This window comes from Capricornis sumatraensis, chromosome 2 (assembly GCF_032405125.1).
Source record: "Capricornis sumatraensis isolate serow.1 chromosome 2, serow.2, whole genome shotgun sequence".
NCBI lineage: Eukaryota > Metazoa > Chordata > Mammalia > Artiodactyla > Bovidae > Capricornis > Capricornis sumatraensis.
This window is the reverse complement of record NC_091070.1, coordinates 43,451,989-43,466,783: the sequence shown is the minus strand read 5'-3', so window position 1 is coordinate 43,466,783 and position 14,795 is coordinate 43,451,989. Positions and strand designations below refer to the sequence as shown.

The 14,795-nt window shown below is 47.2% G+C and overlaps 1 protein-coding gene across 1 annotated transcript in view; it reads left to right on the top strand.

The window, feature by feature from the left end:
- The first annotated feature begins 1,241 nt into the window (after positions 1–1,241).
- Positions 1,242–14,795, top strand: part of TNFAIP8L3 (TNF alpha induced protein 8 like 3) — a 42,637-nt gene continuing 29,083 nt past the window's right edge. Inside the window, exon 1 of the mRNA XM_068965651.1 lies at positions 1,242–1,360. Coding sequence (XP_068821752.1) covers positions 1,309–1,360 — 52 coding nt within the window. The 5' untranslated portion in view covers positions 1,242–1,308. The remainder of the gene's footprint in view (positions 1,361–14,795) is intronic.

Sequence of the window (14,795 nt, the reverse complement as noted above, 5' to 3'; positions counted from 1 at the left end):
CGAAACTGCCAACTTTCAACCATTTTTGACCTCCAAAACAAAATATTTTTTTCAAATTCCTCACTGGGTCGTTGTAGAGGTTAAAATGAGTGCACAGAGGAAACAGTAAATGGCTATTTTGAGCAGACTTTTCTCTTTCCAATTTCATTTTGCTCGGGTCAATAAAGTGTGTCCCTGTTCTCTGCCCACACTTTACATGTAGAGAAGCTGGCTTAAGGTTATGTAAGTGTTGGAGCTGACACTTCAGGAAGAAAATAAGACTCCGTGGATAATCAGGAATTAACAACAAAGGATCCCCTCAGGCCTTAGTGCTCCGTGCATTTCCCCCCAGTTTAGTCTCTTAATTACTAAATCAGTACACAACTGCTTCTTTTTCTCTCTCTCTCTTTTTTAAATTTTTTTCTTTTAGAAAGTGGAAGGAGGAGGGTATTGAGGAAATTTAGCACTCTGCGTTAAAGTAAAGGTTTTAAAATCCATTCTTGCCCGAGTCTGCGCCTGGAAATGGCTTGGCTCCTTGGCCAGCAGGTGGGGGAGTCCTGCCTTGGACGGGAGCTAGGGCTCCAGACCGTGGCCCCCCGCACCCACGCCAGAAGAGCCACCAGCGTTAGTTTCACCTGCCGCACGCTGTTTACTTCCTTGCTAGGTGCCAGGCCCTGCTCTTGGCCCCTCACATGCATGACTTACATACTCCTCTCACACCATTCGGGACAAAAGGGAACTCTCATTTTCCCCATTTTCCAAGTGAGGAAATAGGCACAGAGAAGCTAAGTCACTCGCCCAAGATCTCCTAACTGTAAAGTCAGACTCGAACCCGGGCAGCCCCAGCATTCCCACTCGGAACCTCTCCTTTTCCAACTTGGGCAGAGGCGCTTTTTCATTTAAGAATTCTCCAAACTTGGCCACCCCCAAGGGAAGGGGCTCGGCCTCACCAACTCGCACGACCTAGCCGGGCTCCGCAAGTCCAGGGCTGCGGGTCGCGGGTGGAGGAGCGGCGCCTCCCCTGGGTATTTAACCCCAGTCTGGAGCCCGCGGGCGCCGGACGCTCCTGCTCCTCCCAGCTCGCGCCTCCCCGCCCTCCTCCCGGCTCTCCCGGCGCGCCCCACCCTCCGCCCCGCGCTCGCCTCGCGCACAGGCACCGGCCGGCGGGCGCCGGGAGCGGAGAGCGGGCCGCGCTGGCCTCTTCCGAGCCGCCCCCTGCCGCGGCCGCCGCGCATCGCCCGGCCGGAGTGCGACGCGGCTGCCCGAGTCCGGACGCCGGCCCCGGACACCCCGGGGACGGACGGGCGGCTGTGGACGCCAGCAGGCGGCATGGATTCAGATTCAGGCGAGCAAAGCGAGGGCGAGCCCGGGACCGCCGCAGGTACGAGGGGTCGGGGCAGCCCCGCCAGGAAGACTGGGGCATCGAGGAGGGGAGGCCCGGGCGGGAAATCGCGAGTATTTCTCGGAGCTGCCAGGCGGGAGGCCGATCCCCAACAGTCCGATCCTTTCCAGGCCGGGACTGGGACGGCTCTGCGCTCTGACTTTGCTTTGGGGTTTTCTCCCCATTGCATTTGGGCGCTGGAGGGAGCGTAGGTGCGTTTGAGGGTGGCTCTCCGTGCTGCAGGGCTCGGGTCGTCGGGCCGGGGCAGGGGGTGGGGAGGTATTGGGCCGGGGTTGGGGTTGGGGGGCGGGTGACAAGGTTTGGGAAATCCGTGTCCTGTAGTTTGCTGCAGTGAGGGTTGCAACACATCTGCTTTTTGAAATAACTTTCCAAGAGCCGGCCGGGTCCTCGAACTCCGAGCTCCAGGGACGCTGCGGAACAGATGACCGGCTCCGAGGGCGTGACAGGACATTCGGGGAAGAAAATGCCCCCGCGGGTGGCCAGGCAGGACTCAAACCACAGCTCGTGGTTGCGGTTCCCGAGGTTGCTAGATGAGCCGGTGCGGAAGCGTTGGCCCATCGCTGCCCTGCACACGCGGAGGAGGTCCCCCACGAAGGGTCCAGGGAGACAGACACGTTGGCGCGCGGGGGCCGAGCTTCGCCTTTAAGGGGCGCAGCCAGCTTGTCACAATCGATAGTTAATCGAAACGATGGGTGGATGCTTACTTAAGAAAAAAATGAATGTCCTCCCCCGCCTCTCCCTGATACTGAGCAACAGGAGGAAGCCACCCACAGCCTTGAGTCGACTTACCGCCGGGCTCTGCCCACCTACCTCCACTGGCCCGCTCCGCCCGCCGCCCACGGGTCCAGGGGCAGAAGACCTATGGTACTCACACGTACCCGTGGCTCCCCTCGCATCACACCGCCCTGCAGGCTGCCCCTGGCCAGCAGACCTGTGACCTGAGAGCTGGGGTCCTCGGGTACAGATCCGAGGTCCCAGACTAGTCCCCACTCTTCCCAGTTCAGACCAGGGTCCCCAGGGTGGGGACCAAGTGTCAGCAGTCACCGTCGGCCCAGGCGTGCCTGTGGAAAGGCAGGCTCAGGAATCAGGCAGGTCAGCGCCAGAAGCTGTGCCAAAGGCCCTGCATATATTATTCTCCTTCATCCTCACAGCACCTAGCCTAGTGGTTATTATCTCCATATTCCAGAACTGGGTTAGGTGGCTTACCCATAAACCATAGCCAGGGCCTAGCCAAGGGCGGAGTGACTGCCTTTCTGTTGCACCTCACAGGGCAGCTGTGGTAAATACCCACAGCTGGGTGGGAAGAGAGGAGGATGGCAGAGAAACAAGGTGGCATCGTCAAGATGCCTGTGTGTGAGGACTCCTATCTCTGTGCAAGGGCCACCTGCTTTCTGTAGGTATGTGTGGACCTAATTAATAAACATGAGCTCTTCTCCAACCTGTATGTTCCCATGACTATGAAGCACCAAGCTTTTGTTTCACAGGTGGCTTGTGGATCTCTTCCCATCATTTAAAAGTTCCAGTGGGTGTTTGTGTGTATCTAAGTATATCTCTAGAGTTCAGGAGGAGGAGGGGAGGTGGATACATTGACACTGAAACTTTACTCTTTCAAAATCTCAGGAACATGCTCTCCCAGCTCCCACCCTCAGATCTTTTATGTCAGTTGATGGAGAAGGGGAGGATAGGAGGCTTTGAGAAAGAAGAGGGGAAGAGAAGGTGGTGGAGGGGCGAGGGGCCGTAGCAGGAGACACTCAGAAGAGTTGGTACTTGGATGACAGGTGAGGAAAAGAGTTCTGAAGGGTCTGGTTGCTTCTCCCGGCAGCCTGCTCAGCAAGGAATATCCCTGGGGATTCATGTCTGTTTGTGTGGAAGACCGCTACACGGCTAACAGCAGCTGAGCCGTGACTACCGAGGTTGGATGGATCCCATGAAGAAGGGCAGCCGGTTCTGTGAGCTGTCACCATTTGTTTCTGCCTTACCGTTTTCCACAGTCATTTCTTCTTCCTCTGTGTGCTTGAATCTCACAAGTTGAACATTTATTTGAATGTCACAAGCCATTCTGCTAAATGGCATTCAGTCTCACTCATCACTTTCAATCTTAAAGTCTTCGTGACACACCTTCAAAACTAAGTGCTAATTCATCATCTAGCTGTGGCTACATCCTATCGAAAGGAAACTCCTGTTGCAGCTTCAGACGCAGTTTAAATTACCCATAGGGCTGATTCTTGTCCCTGTAAGTAACATGACATCCATCTGTGGACCTGTATCTGTGCAAGCTGAGTGGGTTTGTAACTGAGGACAGCAGAGGAAGTGGGGCGTCTTGGAGTATTAATGTGTGTATTTGTGTGTACCCACCTCACAGGGAGCTGAGATGAAGGGCTGCTCCCTCCTCAATGCCCTCTCCTTCCTGAACTTGTAGAAAAGCCTTGCTGTAAGATGGACCGTATTAAAGTTCTGAGTCTGGACTCTGGAATCAGAAAGACCTGGGTCTTAATCTCTACCCTCGTGTGTTCTAAGTTGCTTCAGTTGTGTCCGACTCTTTGTGACCCCATGGACCATATCCCACCAGGCTCCTCTGTCTATGGGATTCCTCAGGCAAGAATACTGGTGTGGGTTGCCATTCCCTTCTCCAGGGGTTCTTCCCAACCCAGAGATCTAACCAGCATCTCTTACATCTCCTGCATTGGCCGGCGGGTTCTTTACCACTAGCACCACCTGATGGGCAAGTTAACTTCCCCATCTGTCAAATGGGGATAACATTTAATAACATTTATAAAACATGTATAAAACATTTATAACATGTATAAAACAATTAGTATTATTGTCATTATTATTACATTAATGTAATTGCCTGAGAAGATTTGTTTTGAATTTTCTCCTTTTCACTCTGTCTTGTGTATGTGTGTGTGTGTGTGTGTGTGTGTGCGCGCACGCGCGCGCACGTGCACATGCACACACACATGCAGATGTATTTGTTTGGGAGAGGTTATTTTTAAGTTACCCCTTCTCATCCTCATGTTCTAGTTCAAGGCATAAAGATGGGGTCCTTCAAAACTACTGCTTTCACCATCCATCTCTTCTGGCTTTAGAGAAAGTTGCACAAAGTAGAGAACACCTTATCCAGTCTACCTTCTAACCTGGAGGTTAGCCATTTTTATGCCACTTCCTATAGAAGAGTGGTTAATCCCCACACACACTGGTTCACCTTTTCCCTTCGAGGTAACAGGAGACAGGGGAGATAGTCACTATTCTTCTGTCCATTTTTGCCCATCTCATAACCTTCCTGGTCAAAAACTGGCAGAGGAGTGAGGAAATGTCTTTACTGTACCCCTTTCAAGAGCCTTTTCCAAAGATCTCCACAGTATCTGCCGTACTGCTCTCTCATGGAGCAGTGCCTGCATAGGAAGGTCAAAGGGGGAGTGTGGATAAGATTTGTCCCAATCTGCATTTTCTGTTTTTCAAGAAGCACAGGATGGTGCTTCTATGTCATTCTGCTGCCTGCAGCTCTCCTTTGCCTCTCTGTAGTTTTATGGTTCTCTCTATGATTAGGAAAGAGACAGCGTTTATGGAACACTGGATTCTTTCCAGAGACCCAACTTGGCAGTCTCTCCTTTGACAAACCCACCATCCATCTCAGAAATCTTAGAGCTTGGTATATTAACTCAGCACTGATTCAGATTCTTTCCTAAGAAGCAACAAGCGAGTAAACATTAGCAGTGCCAGTTTCTTTCCTTTCTGACTTGTAAAACTGAGATCGTCTACCCCAGCTGAAACAGACAAGCTCCTTCTACCCAGAGCTAGCGCGAAGTAGTCACACTGATGGAGCATCCCTGTGGCTGCGTAGGTGCCACAGAAAAGCATTTCTATGCGATGGAGTTGGGATGTGATAAGGAAACCTCAAGATAATAAAGGAAGTGGGAAAACAGCAGGCTCCTGACTTTGCCCTCCCTGTCTTTCCCATTCCCTAGGTTCTAAGCTTGGTCCAGGAAGACAGAGTGGCAAAGGAGTGGGTAGGATTCAGTAGTTAGCCAAGTAGAGATAAGGTGTTCCAGAAGTCAGACACCATTGAGCAAAGGCACAGATGAACAGGGAAGCAGTTGGAGTGGAGGGCATATACTAAGGTGTGCATGTGTGTGCTAACAGTAGCTTCAGTCATGCCGACTCTTTGTGACCCCATGGACTATAGCCTGCCAGGCTCCTCATCTGTGGGATTCTCCAGGCAAGAATACTGGACTGGGTTGCCATGCCCTCCTCTGGGATACCAAGGTGTACTGGGAAATAAAGTTAGATGAATGTAGGGAGAGCCACTTACTAGAGGGGGTCTTAATAACTTGGTCCTGGCAGCGCTGAAGAAGCCCCAGCTGAGCTGATAGCAGAGCAGAGATGTCCCTGACTGAGAGCTGTGTTTTCAGAAGCCACATCTGACAGACATGAAGTAGGGGGATGGCCTAGGCTTGGAGCCTCGGCTACCAGGGTGTGACCACACAGTCAGAGGGGATGGTATCCCTAAGCGAGGCAGAAGAGGAAGGATGCAAATGCCATTTCAGAGAAACAAACAGCAGAAGTTGGTGACAGATTGTACAAAAGCAGTAAAAGCAGAGGGACAGTGCAAAGGGACTGGCGTGTTGAGTTGGGCCGAGGCAGGGAAATGCAGGAGACAGACTTCCCCACCCAACCAGTGCTTCCTTTCTTTCCATCAGATACTTAATAGCGAGGAAAAGACCCTGAAGACAGGAAAGATTGAAGGCAGGAGGAGAAGGGGATGACAGAGGACGGGATGGCTGGATGGCATCATCGACTCAATGGACATGAATTGGAACAAGCTCCGGGAGATGGTGGAGGACAGGGAAGCCTGGCATGCTGCAGTCCATGGGGTCGCAGAGTCAGAAATGACTTAGCGAGTGAATAACAACAAAGTTTCGCTCAAAGGCACCTCCCCCCACCCACAGTAAATTATGCTGGGACATTGGTTTTGGAGGATCATGGGGTTTTGGAGTTTGTTGATTCTTATTGTTGGGTTATTTGTGGAGGCTATTCAGTAACATTTGTCGCCTGACAAATTAACAATTGATGGACTGAACAACCAAACAACCATGGGCAAGGACACCACCTGGGGATGATGAACTACTTGGCTATCAGTCACAGTCCCAGGTCTCGTCCTTACTTTGGACACTTTCAGGGGCTTCGGCCCCAACCACACCGTGGGCTGCTGTGAGGATCAGGACTTTGTCCCATGCTTTCATGTTTCCAGGGTTTTATGGACATTATAAATGAATGAGAAATTTGAGGAGCCTCCTGAGAGCTCTGCACTAAAAGGCCAGATGGACAGCCAAAATCCTGTCCTATAAAGTAGGGCTGCCAACGCTTTCCTTCAGTGCTTTGCTTCAGTGTTTTAAGATCACTTGCACTATCTGGGACTCTGTGTTGGAAAGTATAGGGGCATGAAAAGAGATATAAGGATACAGTCCATTCTGTCTCTAGGAGGGCTTGGGATCAAATGGGCAGATAGGACACAGGTACTGATGGCCACAACTTAAGCCAGTACAGGAAGACTCTCACACCATTGCCCTGAGGTTAGATCCTGCCACGTCTCTGTTTATATGTTTTCTCTTGACACCAGCCACTTTCCATTGTGTGTTTCACAGTTATTCCTGTACATGTCTCATCTCTGGTATTGGTCTTAGCTCTCTAAGGGTAAAGACTGGGCCTTTTTCCTCTGTATCACCTCTCATCAACACCACCTGTGTGCCCTAAACACAGTGGTAGGTTACTGCCTGGCTGGCTGGCTGCTTGGATAGATGGATGGATCTACAAATGCTGTTATAAGTTGGTTCTCCAGGAAGCAGACCCTGAGATGGAGGTTAGCATGCAATGTGTTTACTGGGAGAGGGTCTTGGGATTAATACCTGGGGAAGACAAACAGAGGGGAGAGATGCCAGGCTGGGCAGAGGGAGAAGCTGAGCTGCAGAGCAGGCCCAACAAGTTGAAGGTGGAAAGCCCTACAGAACTGAGTTGAGGTGAGGGACTAGGCTTTTATATCCCCTGACATAATGATCAGTCGTTAGATGCAGGCCATCCCTGCATCTTGGACAAACCTGCCCCTTCAGCTGAGAGCTGTCTGCAGGCAGCACTTCCAGCAGCTGTGGAGCGCTAGGCCTTTCATTCCTGAAGGGGGACCTGGAACGTACACCATGGCATCTACCACGGGTGGCCTCCACAGTTCTCCAGGAATGTTTCATGAGGGGTGGCAGCCCTGCCTATGGGCAGCTATGAACATTATCTGGACCTAATTAGAGCAATTTAGATAGCCAGATGAAATTAGCCATTCTAGATCTCACAGATCTGCACCCAGCTGTTCAACCCATACAACCCAATAGATATTGGTTCATCTGTTTTGTGTTCAGTATGTGGGGGTACTATGGTAGCAGACAGAAATGGTATTAGGGACCTCCCTGGTGGTCCAGTGGTTAAAACTCCACTTTCCAATGGAGGAAGTGTGGGTTGGATCCCTGGTAGGGGAACTAAGATCCATCCCACATGTCGTAGGGTGTGGCCAAAAATCAAATAAAATGTTTTTTTTTTTTCTTTTTTTAAAAAGAAATGGAATTAGATGTGGCCCTGCCCTCAAGAGGCTTGCACCCATAGGGAGAGAAAATGCCTACCCAAAATGAATCTGTAAAATTGACAGCATCAGCAATAAATAGCGGAGGATTCAGGGACTTCCCTGGTGGTCTAGTAGCTAAGACTGCACTCCCAATGCAGGAGGCCCAGATTCAATCCCTGGTTGGGAAACTAGATCCTACATGCTGCAACTAAGACCCAGTGCAGCCAAATAAATTAGTTGAAATAAATTTGTTTAATAGTGTCAGGTTTGGAGCATGGGGCATAATGGTCTGGGGTTCTGGGGGAAGGCCTCATGGCGGAGATGGGCCTTGAGGACAGCGCTGAAGGAGTGAAAGATTTCGACGGGGAAGAGAATGAGCCAAGGGACTCAGAGAAGAAGGGACAGACAGGAGTCCATGGGAAGCCTGGCGTAGCCCAGGGGGCCCCCTTAGAGGGCTAAAAGGAAGAGAGGGTGGACATATTTAGAATGTCAAATTGGGTGTTGTGGTAGTTGCGGCCAATGTGTAAATTTTTGGAGATGGAGACAGAATGTGTATGTGTATGTAAATATAAAGCTATTTTCTACATTATTTTTCCCTAAAAATATGGCACCTGCTTTTTTATTTGTCAGCAAAACCAAATTATAGTTACACTTTCCATTAGCACTTTTCTTTAATTGGTTCATTTTCCTCCAGAGTTACCATTGGCTCCCATCTGAATTCACATGTAAATCTCTGTAAAGACACTATATACATAATTTTGTTTTGTTTTTCAGTCACTTGGCTTCCAACTCTTACTATAAAATGCCTGTGTAGGTGGGTGTTTGGGCTGTACTGTGTACAAGTATAGATATGAAGGCTTGAGAAGAAGAATTTAGCAGATAAGTTCTCTTGAGATAGCCCAGTCTAAGAAAACATAAAGAGTAGTGAGAACCCTTTTCCCCAACATATATTATCGCATGCCCCCAAAACATATTTTTTATACATCAGAAGTGCTCTTTTTAGGCAACTGCATAGCACAAATTCTGAAACTGCCTTAGAACAGTCTTCATGTTCATATTGGATTTCCTAAACATCATTGCCTAGGAATAAAATTGAGCTTGTTCATGGAAAATCTAGTGTGCAGACTATAAAAATGGAATGCTTGGCCTCAAAGAAAGTGCTAGACACACCCTAATAGAAACCAGTATTTTGTAATTCAGTTCTCCAGGAAAAAAAAAGAGAGAGAGACATTGGTGGTATCCAAATGCTGGTTTAAACAGCTGAAAAACCACAGGAGCAGCCACTAGTTTCTAGATTGTCTTCTTGAAAGTAAAATATGCTTTCTGAGAAACTTTTCTAGCCTGAAAAGGAAGTATTTTGGTGATACACAGCTTTATGGAAATTCACAGTTAATGTTTTTATGGTGGAGGCATCCAGGGTCATGTGCGGGAGGAAATTCTGTAAAGGGTTGTTCTGGTGAGCACACACATCCCACATTCCTAATTTGGGGCCTGAGGGTTATGCTAGGAAGATATAACCAGATTTTTGGGGAATAATATGGGAGGGAAGTGAAGGGGGCTGTCTGCCTGGCAGGCCTCTGCAGCAGCTCTTCCCTACCGCACTTGAGTCTGGTTCCTTGGTTTGCTTGGAATGACATTAAGAAAGTCAGGGAGAGAAGACTGGGGTCCAGGTCACAGGGAAGAGAAAGTAGATTTAAGAAGTTGTGGCATATACCAAACAAGATGAGAAATGGTCTTTGCCAGCCAGAGTCCAGTCCCAGAGGGATGGTTACTGAATGTAAAATAATAGTGATGTTTTGAGTTTGTACTTAATTTTATATTATTTAAGCACATACAATGTATTTGAGACCAGGTTAACTATTTATATGGTATTTAAGACTTACACAGGCCTTATAGGTTAGGTACTATAAATAGCCCCATTGTATAGGCCAGGAAACTGAGGCACAGAGAGGTTAAGTAACTTGCTCAGGGATGTTCAGTTTCTCAGTGGATATGAAGCCAGTCTAAACTCGAAACACGGTGCTCTTTACCAGGTAAACTCTGTTGTTGGATCAGTAGATGCCACCAGGCTCCTTTACATCCGCCACCAGCTCCCACAGCGCCCTTGGACTATAACGTTCCTTCTTCAGGCTCCTACTGGTAGCTTAGGACATTCTACCTCCAGAAGGCCCTGTTTAAGCTGCAGACATTTCCTGCAGTGGCCCAATAATACATGGGCAAGGAGGAGCTGTCATGGGTTCCAAAACAGGAGCTAGTAAGAGTTGGTTTAGGAGGGAAGAAGAGGAGAGCAGCACAAAGCAGCTTTCAGGGAGAGAAGGTCCTGGAAGGACCCTGCAGCCATGTATATGTCTAGGGTCCTGGCATCGTGGTGGAGGAGGAGATGGAGAGGAGAGAGGGTTGAAAAGCAGCGTCAAGAGAGGTGCCAAACAAGTATTGCCTCTATCAGAGTGCACTTAGGCATTTTTTCCACTCCAGTATTTAGAATCATTCTAGATATAGAATCACCAGGACATGGTGACCAGTTGGACTCAAGAGCAAGAGAAAACTCGAAGTTGAGACTATAGCACAATAACGAGACACTGAGCTGAACAACTTGAGTTTGGGTTTCTTACTTACTGCCTTTCAGTAGCATTATTTTCCAACCAAAGGAATGCAAGCTCATGATAGAATATGCAAAAACAGTACAAAGAAGAAAATGAGATTGAGCCCCAAGAATAGATGGGCTTTTCCAAAAGAGTGTAGTCCAAAAGCCATCCTGAAAAATGCAAGAGACCTTTATTTAGGGAGGAAGGAAGTTTTGTAAGAAAACAAGAGCCCCACTTCTGAAATGTTTAGTAAGAACATTGGCTACACTGCCAGACAGCATCAGCACCAGAGCTGGAAGCCAGATATTCTGGCTCTATTGTTCCCCCAAACATATGTAATTCTAAAAAAGGATCAGAGTAATTCTGGGTGTTGGGATATCAAAAGGACCACTCCCATGTTGTTTCCTTTTGACACCGTCCACCGTGTTCTTGCCATCCCCTTCCCCTTTTCCTCTCCTGAGCTTTCTCCCTCCCAGCACAGCTGCCCAGAAGTCAGACACCACAGGCCCACACCAGGCCCTTCCCATGTACAGGGCCCACTTCACCAGTCAGGAGAGCCCTACATGGAGCCCTTAGAATATTTTTACATTTTCTTAATACCCAAGAATAATTTGGTAGGTTTTATAGATGCACGGTGACAATTGCAAAGGTTAATTTACTTTGAGTTTAATAACTTCCAGCTTCAGGAATAGATTTATTCATTTCTAGTTCTCCAAATATGCTTTTACTCTTTGTTTAGATTGATTTTTTACTTTATAAGAGGGAAATTTGTTCACCTGTGTTAGCCTCTCTCTCTCACCCTTAAGATTTAATTCATTGATTCAATCTCAGTCAAACAAAGCAGGCAGAGCTAAGTTAATAGTCAACTTTTAGCAGCCCAGAGCAGTACATGGTGGGAATTAAATGTGAATTTTCTTGACTTTTTTAAAATTTTGGTTTCTCTGATTGTATGTAATCCTGATTTTTCCTGTTGTTGTTGTTGTTCAGTTGCCCAGTCATGTCCAATTGTTTGAGACCCCATGGACTGCAGCATGCCAGGCCTCCCTGTCCCTGACCATCTCCTGAAGTTTGCCCAAGTTCATGTCCATTGCATCAGTGATGCCATCCAGCCACCTCATCCTCTGATGCCCTCTTCTCCTTCTACCCTCAATCTTTCCCAGCATCAGAGACTTTGCAATGAGTCCACTGTTCACATCAGATGACCAAAATACTGGAGCTTCAGCTTCAGAATCAGTCCTTCCAATGAGTATTCAGGGTTGATTTCCCTTAAGATTGACTGGTTTGATCTCCTTGCTGTCCAAGAGACTTTCAAGAGTCTTCTCTGGCACCACAGTTCAAAGGCATCAATACTTTGGCATTCTGCCTTCTTTACAGTTCAGCTCTCACAGCTGTACATGACCACTGGGAAGACCACAGCCTTGACTCTATGGACCTTGCTTTTCAACACACTGTCTAGGTTTGTCATAGCTTTTCTGCCAAGATGCAATCATCTTCTGATTTCATGTGTGCAGTCACCATCCACAGTGATTTTAGAGCCCAAGAATAGGAAATGGAGCTGGATGCAATGATCTTATCTTTTAATGTTTAGTTTTAAGCTGGCTCTTTCACTCTCCTCCTTCACCCTCATCAAGAGGCTCTTTAGTTCCTCTTTGCTTTCTGCCATTACACTGGCATCATCTGCATATCTGAGGTTGTTGATGTTTCTCCCACCTATCTTGATTCCAGCTTGTAACTCATCCAACCTGGCATTTCTCATGATGTGCTCAGTGTATAGGTTAAACAAACAGGGTGACAGCAGACAGCCCTGTCATACTTCTTTCTTGATCTTGAACCAATCAGTTGTTTCATGCAGGATTCTAACTGTTGCTTCTTGACCTGCATACGGATTCCTCAGGAGACAGGTAAGATGGTGTATTCACATTTCTTTAAGAGCTTTCCACAGTTTGTTATGATCCACACAGTCAAAGGCTTTAGCGTAGTCAATGAAGCAGAGGTAGATGTTTTTCTGGAATTCCCTTGCTTTCTCTATGATCCAGCGAATGTTGGCAGTTTGATCTCTGGTTCCTCTTCCACTTCCTTTTCCCTGTATCCCTCCTCAATTTCCCCTTCTGCCATCCCTCATTAATACTTTTTTTCTACCTGTGTCTCCTAAGGCTTTGCTCTTGGCCTTGTTCTTTTCTAACAATACACTTTCATTTGGAAAAGCCTGCCCACTTTTCATTTGGAAAGTGGAAAAGTGAAGTCACTCAGTCGTGTACAACTCTTTGTGACTGTCCATGGGATTTTCCAGGCAAGAGTACTGGAGGGGGTTGCCATTTCTTTCTCCAGGGGATCTTCCCAACTCAGGGATTGAACCCCTGAGTTCAATTGAATCCCTGATTCAACCCCTGAGTCCGCGTTGCAGGCGGACGCTTTACCCTCTAAGCCACCAGGGAAGCCCTTTTTCATTTGGAAAAGCCCTCCCATTTTTCCAGCATGAAGCTAAAGGTTCCCAAAGCTGTGGTCTAACCTGGGCCTCTCTCCAGAGCAAGAATCATGCCCTTCAAAGTCATCTGGGCTTCTTCTCCTTCCTGTCCAGGAGACACCCCAAGGCAGCACAGCTGTACCTGGACTGTTACCGTTCCATCACCCTCTCCCAGCTCTTCTGGTGGCCTCACCAGCCACCAAGTCATTCAAAATTAAACTGTGAAGTCATAAGAGTGAAATCTCCTATACACATGCTCTCATAGCAAAATCAGGAAATGGAGAAAGCAGGCATTATTCTCAGTTTATAGATAAAGAAACACATCCACAGAGATTATTTACCCCAGATCACAAAATAAGTGGTAGATTTCCACTATTTAAAGCTACATCCCTCTCCCCCCGCCCAAAAAAAAAAAATGGGAGGGGCAGAAACAAATCTAAATGTTCAACCTAAAAATATATAAGCCCAGACTTTGGAGTCACATATGACCTTGAAGCACTGCCTAGAAACATTTCAGAATCTGTTTCCTCATATCCCTGGGGTGGCCATCAGGTTCCATGTGTGCTCAGTTGCTCAGTCATATCCAACTCTTTGCAACCCTATAGACTGTAGCCCGCTAGGCTCCTCTATCCATGGAATTTTCCAGGCACGAATACTGGAGTAGGTTGCCATTTCCTCCTCCAGGGGATCTTCCTGATTCAGGAATTGGACTGGAGTCTCCTGCCTTTCCTGCATTGCAGGCAGATTCTCTACTACTGAGTCACCTGGGAAGCCCCATTCAACCCAAGCATGTATTTACCTATTTACCTGAATATTATTCAGCTGTTAAGGAAAGTTAATTTGGAAAAAATATAGGTGTTTGTACTATAATATATGAAGAAAGCTTGATAATCTATGATCATAATTTTGCTATATACATACATGTACACATATATACATACATGTACACATATATACATGTATATTTATTTATACATGTACACCCATATACCTATACATACATATCAATCCATCCCTTTTTAAAAATTTGTATTGAAATATAGTTGATTTACAATGTCCTGTTTAATTTCTGCTATACAGCAAAATGACTTGGTTATACATATACGTATATATATTATTTTTCATCCTTTTTCATTATAGTTTATCACAGGATATTGAATATAGTTCCCTGTGCTATAGAGTAGGACCTTGTTGTCCATCCATCCTGTATATAATGATTTGCATCTGCTAATCTCAAAATCCCAATCCATCCCTCTCCCCGCTCCTCCTTGGCAACCACAGTTCTATTCTCTATGTCTGTGAGTCTGTTTTTGTTTCATAGATCACATACCCCTTTTTTTTAATAGAGAGAAGGGGAAGAAACTCTCCCTCCATTCACATTCATGAACTATTTTTTTTTAATCCTGGAACAGAATTAACCACTCTGTATGATGAGTTTGTAGACAATTTTAATTTCCATCTTTTTTGCTTTCCTTCCATACTAAATGAGAATGTATAACTTTCAGCAGATTTTTATTTTAAAAACCACCCCAAATGAGATCCAGTGGACTTGTCCACTGCTCATCCTTCTGACTTTCTTGCAGGTTTGTCACAGGTCCCTCTGTTTTCTTCCTTGACACTCATTCTTCCCTCTGTTCCCCATGATCCTCTACCCCATCAGACCAGGCCTCCATGGGTTCTTTTCATGGGCTCCTGCTGGCTCACTGGTGGGGGCAATTCTGGACTTCTCTCCTCAGCCCCCTTCCTACTTGCCCACTGCCC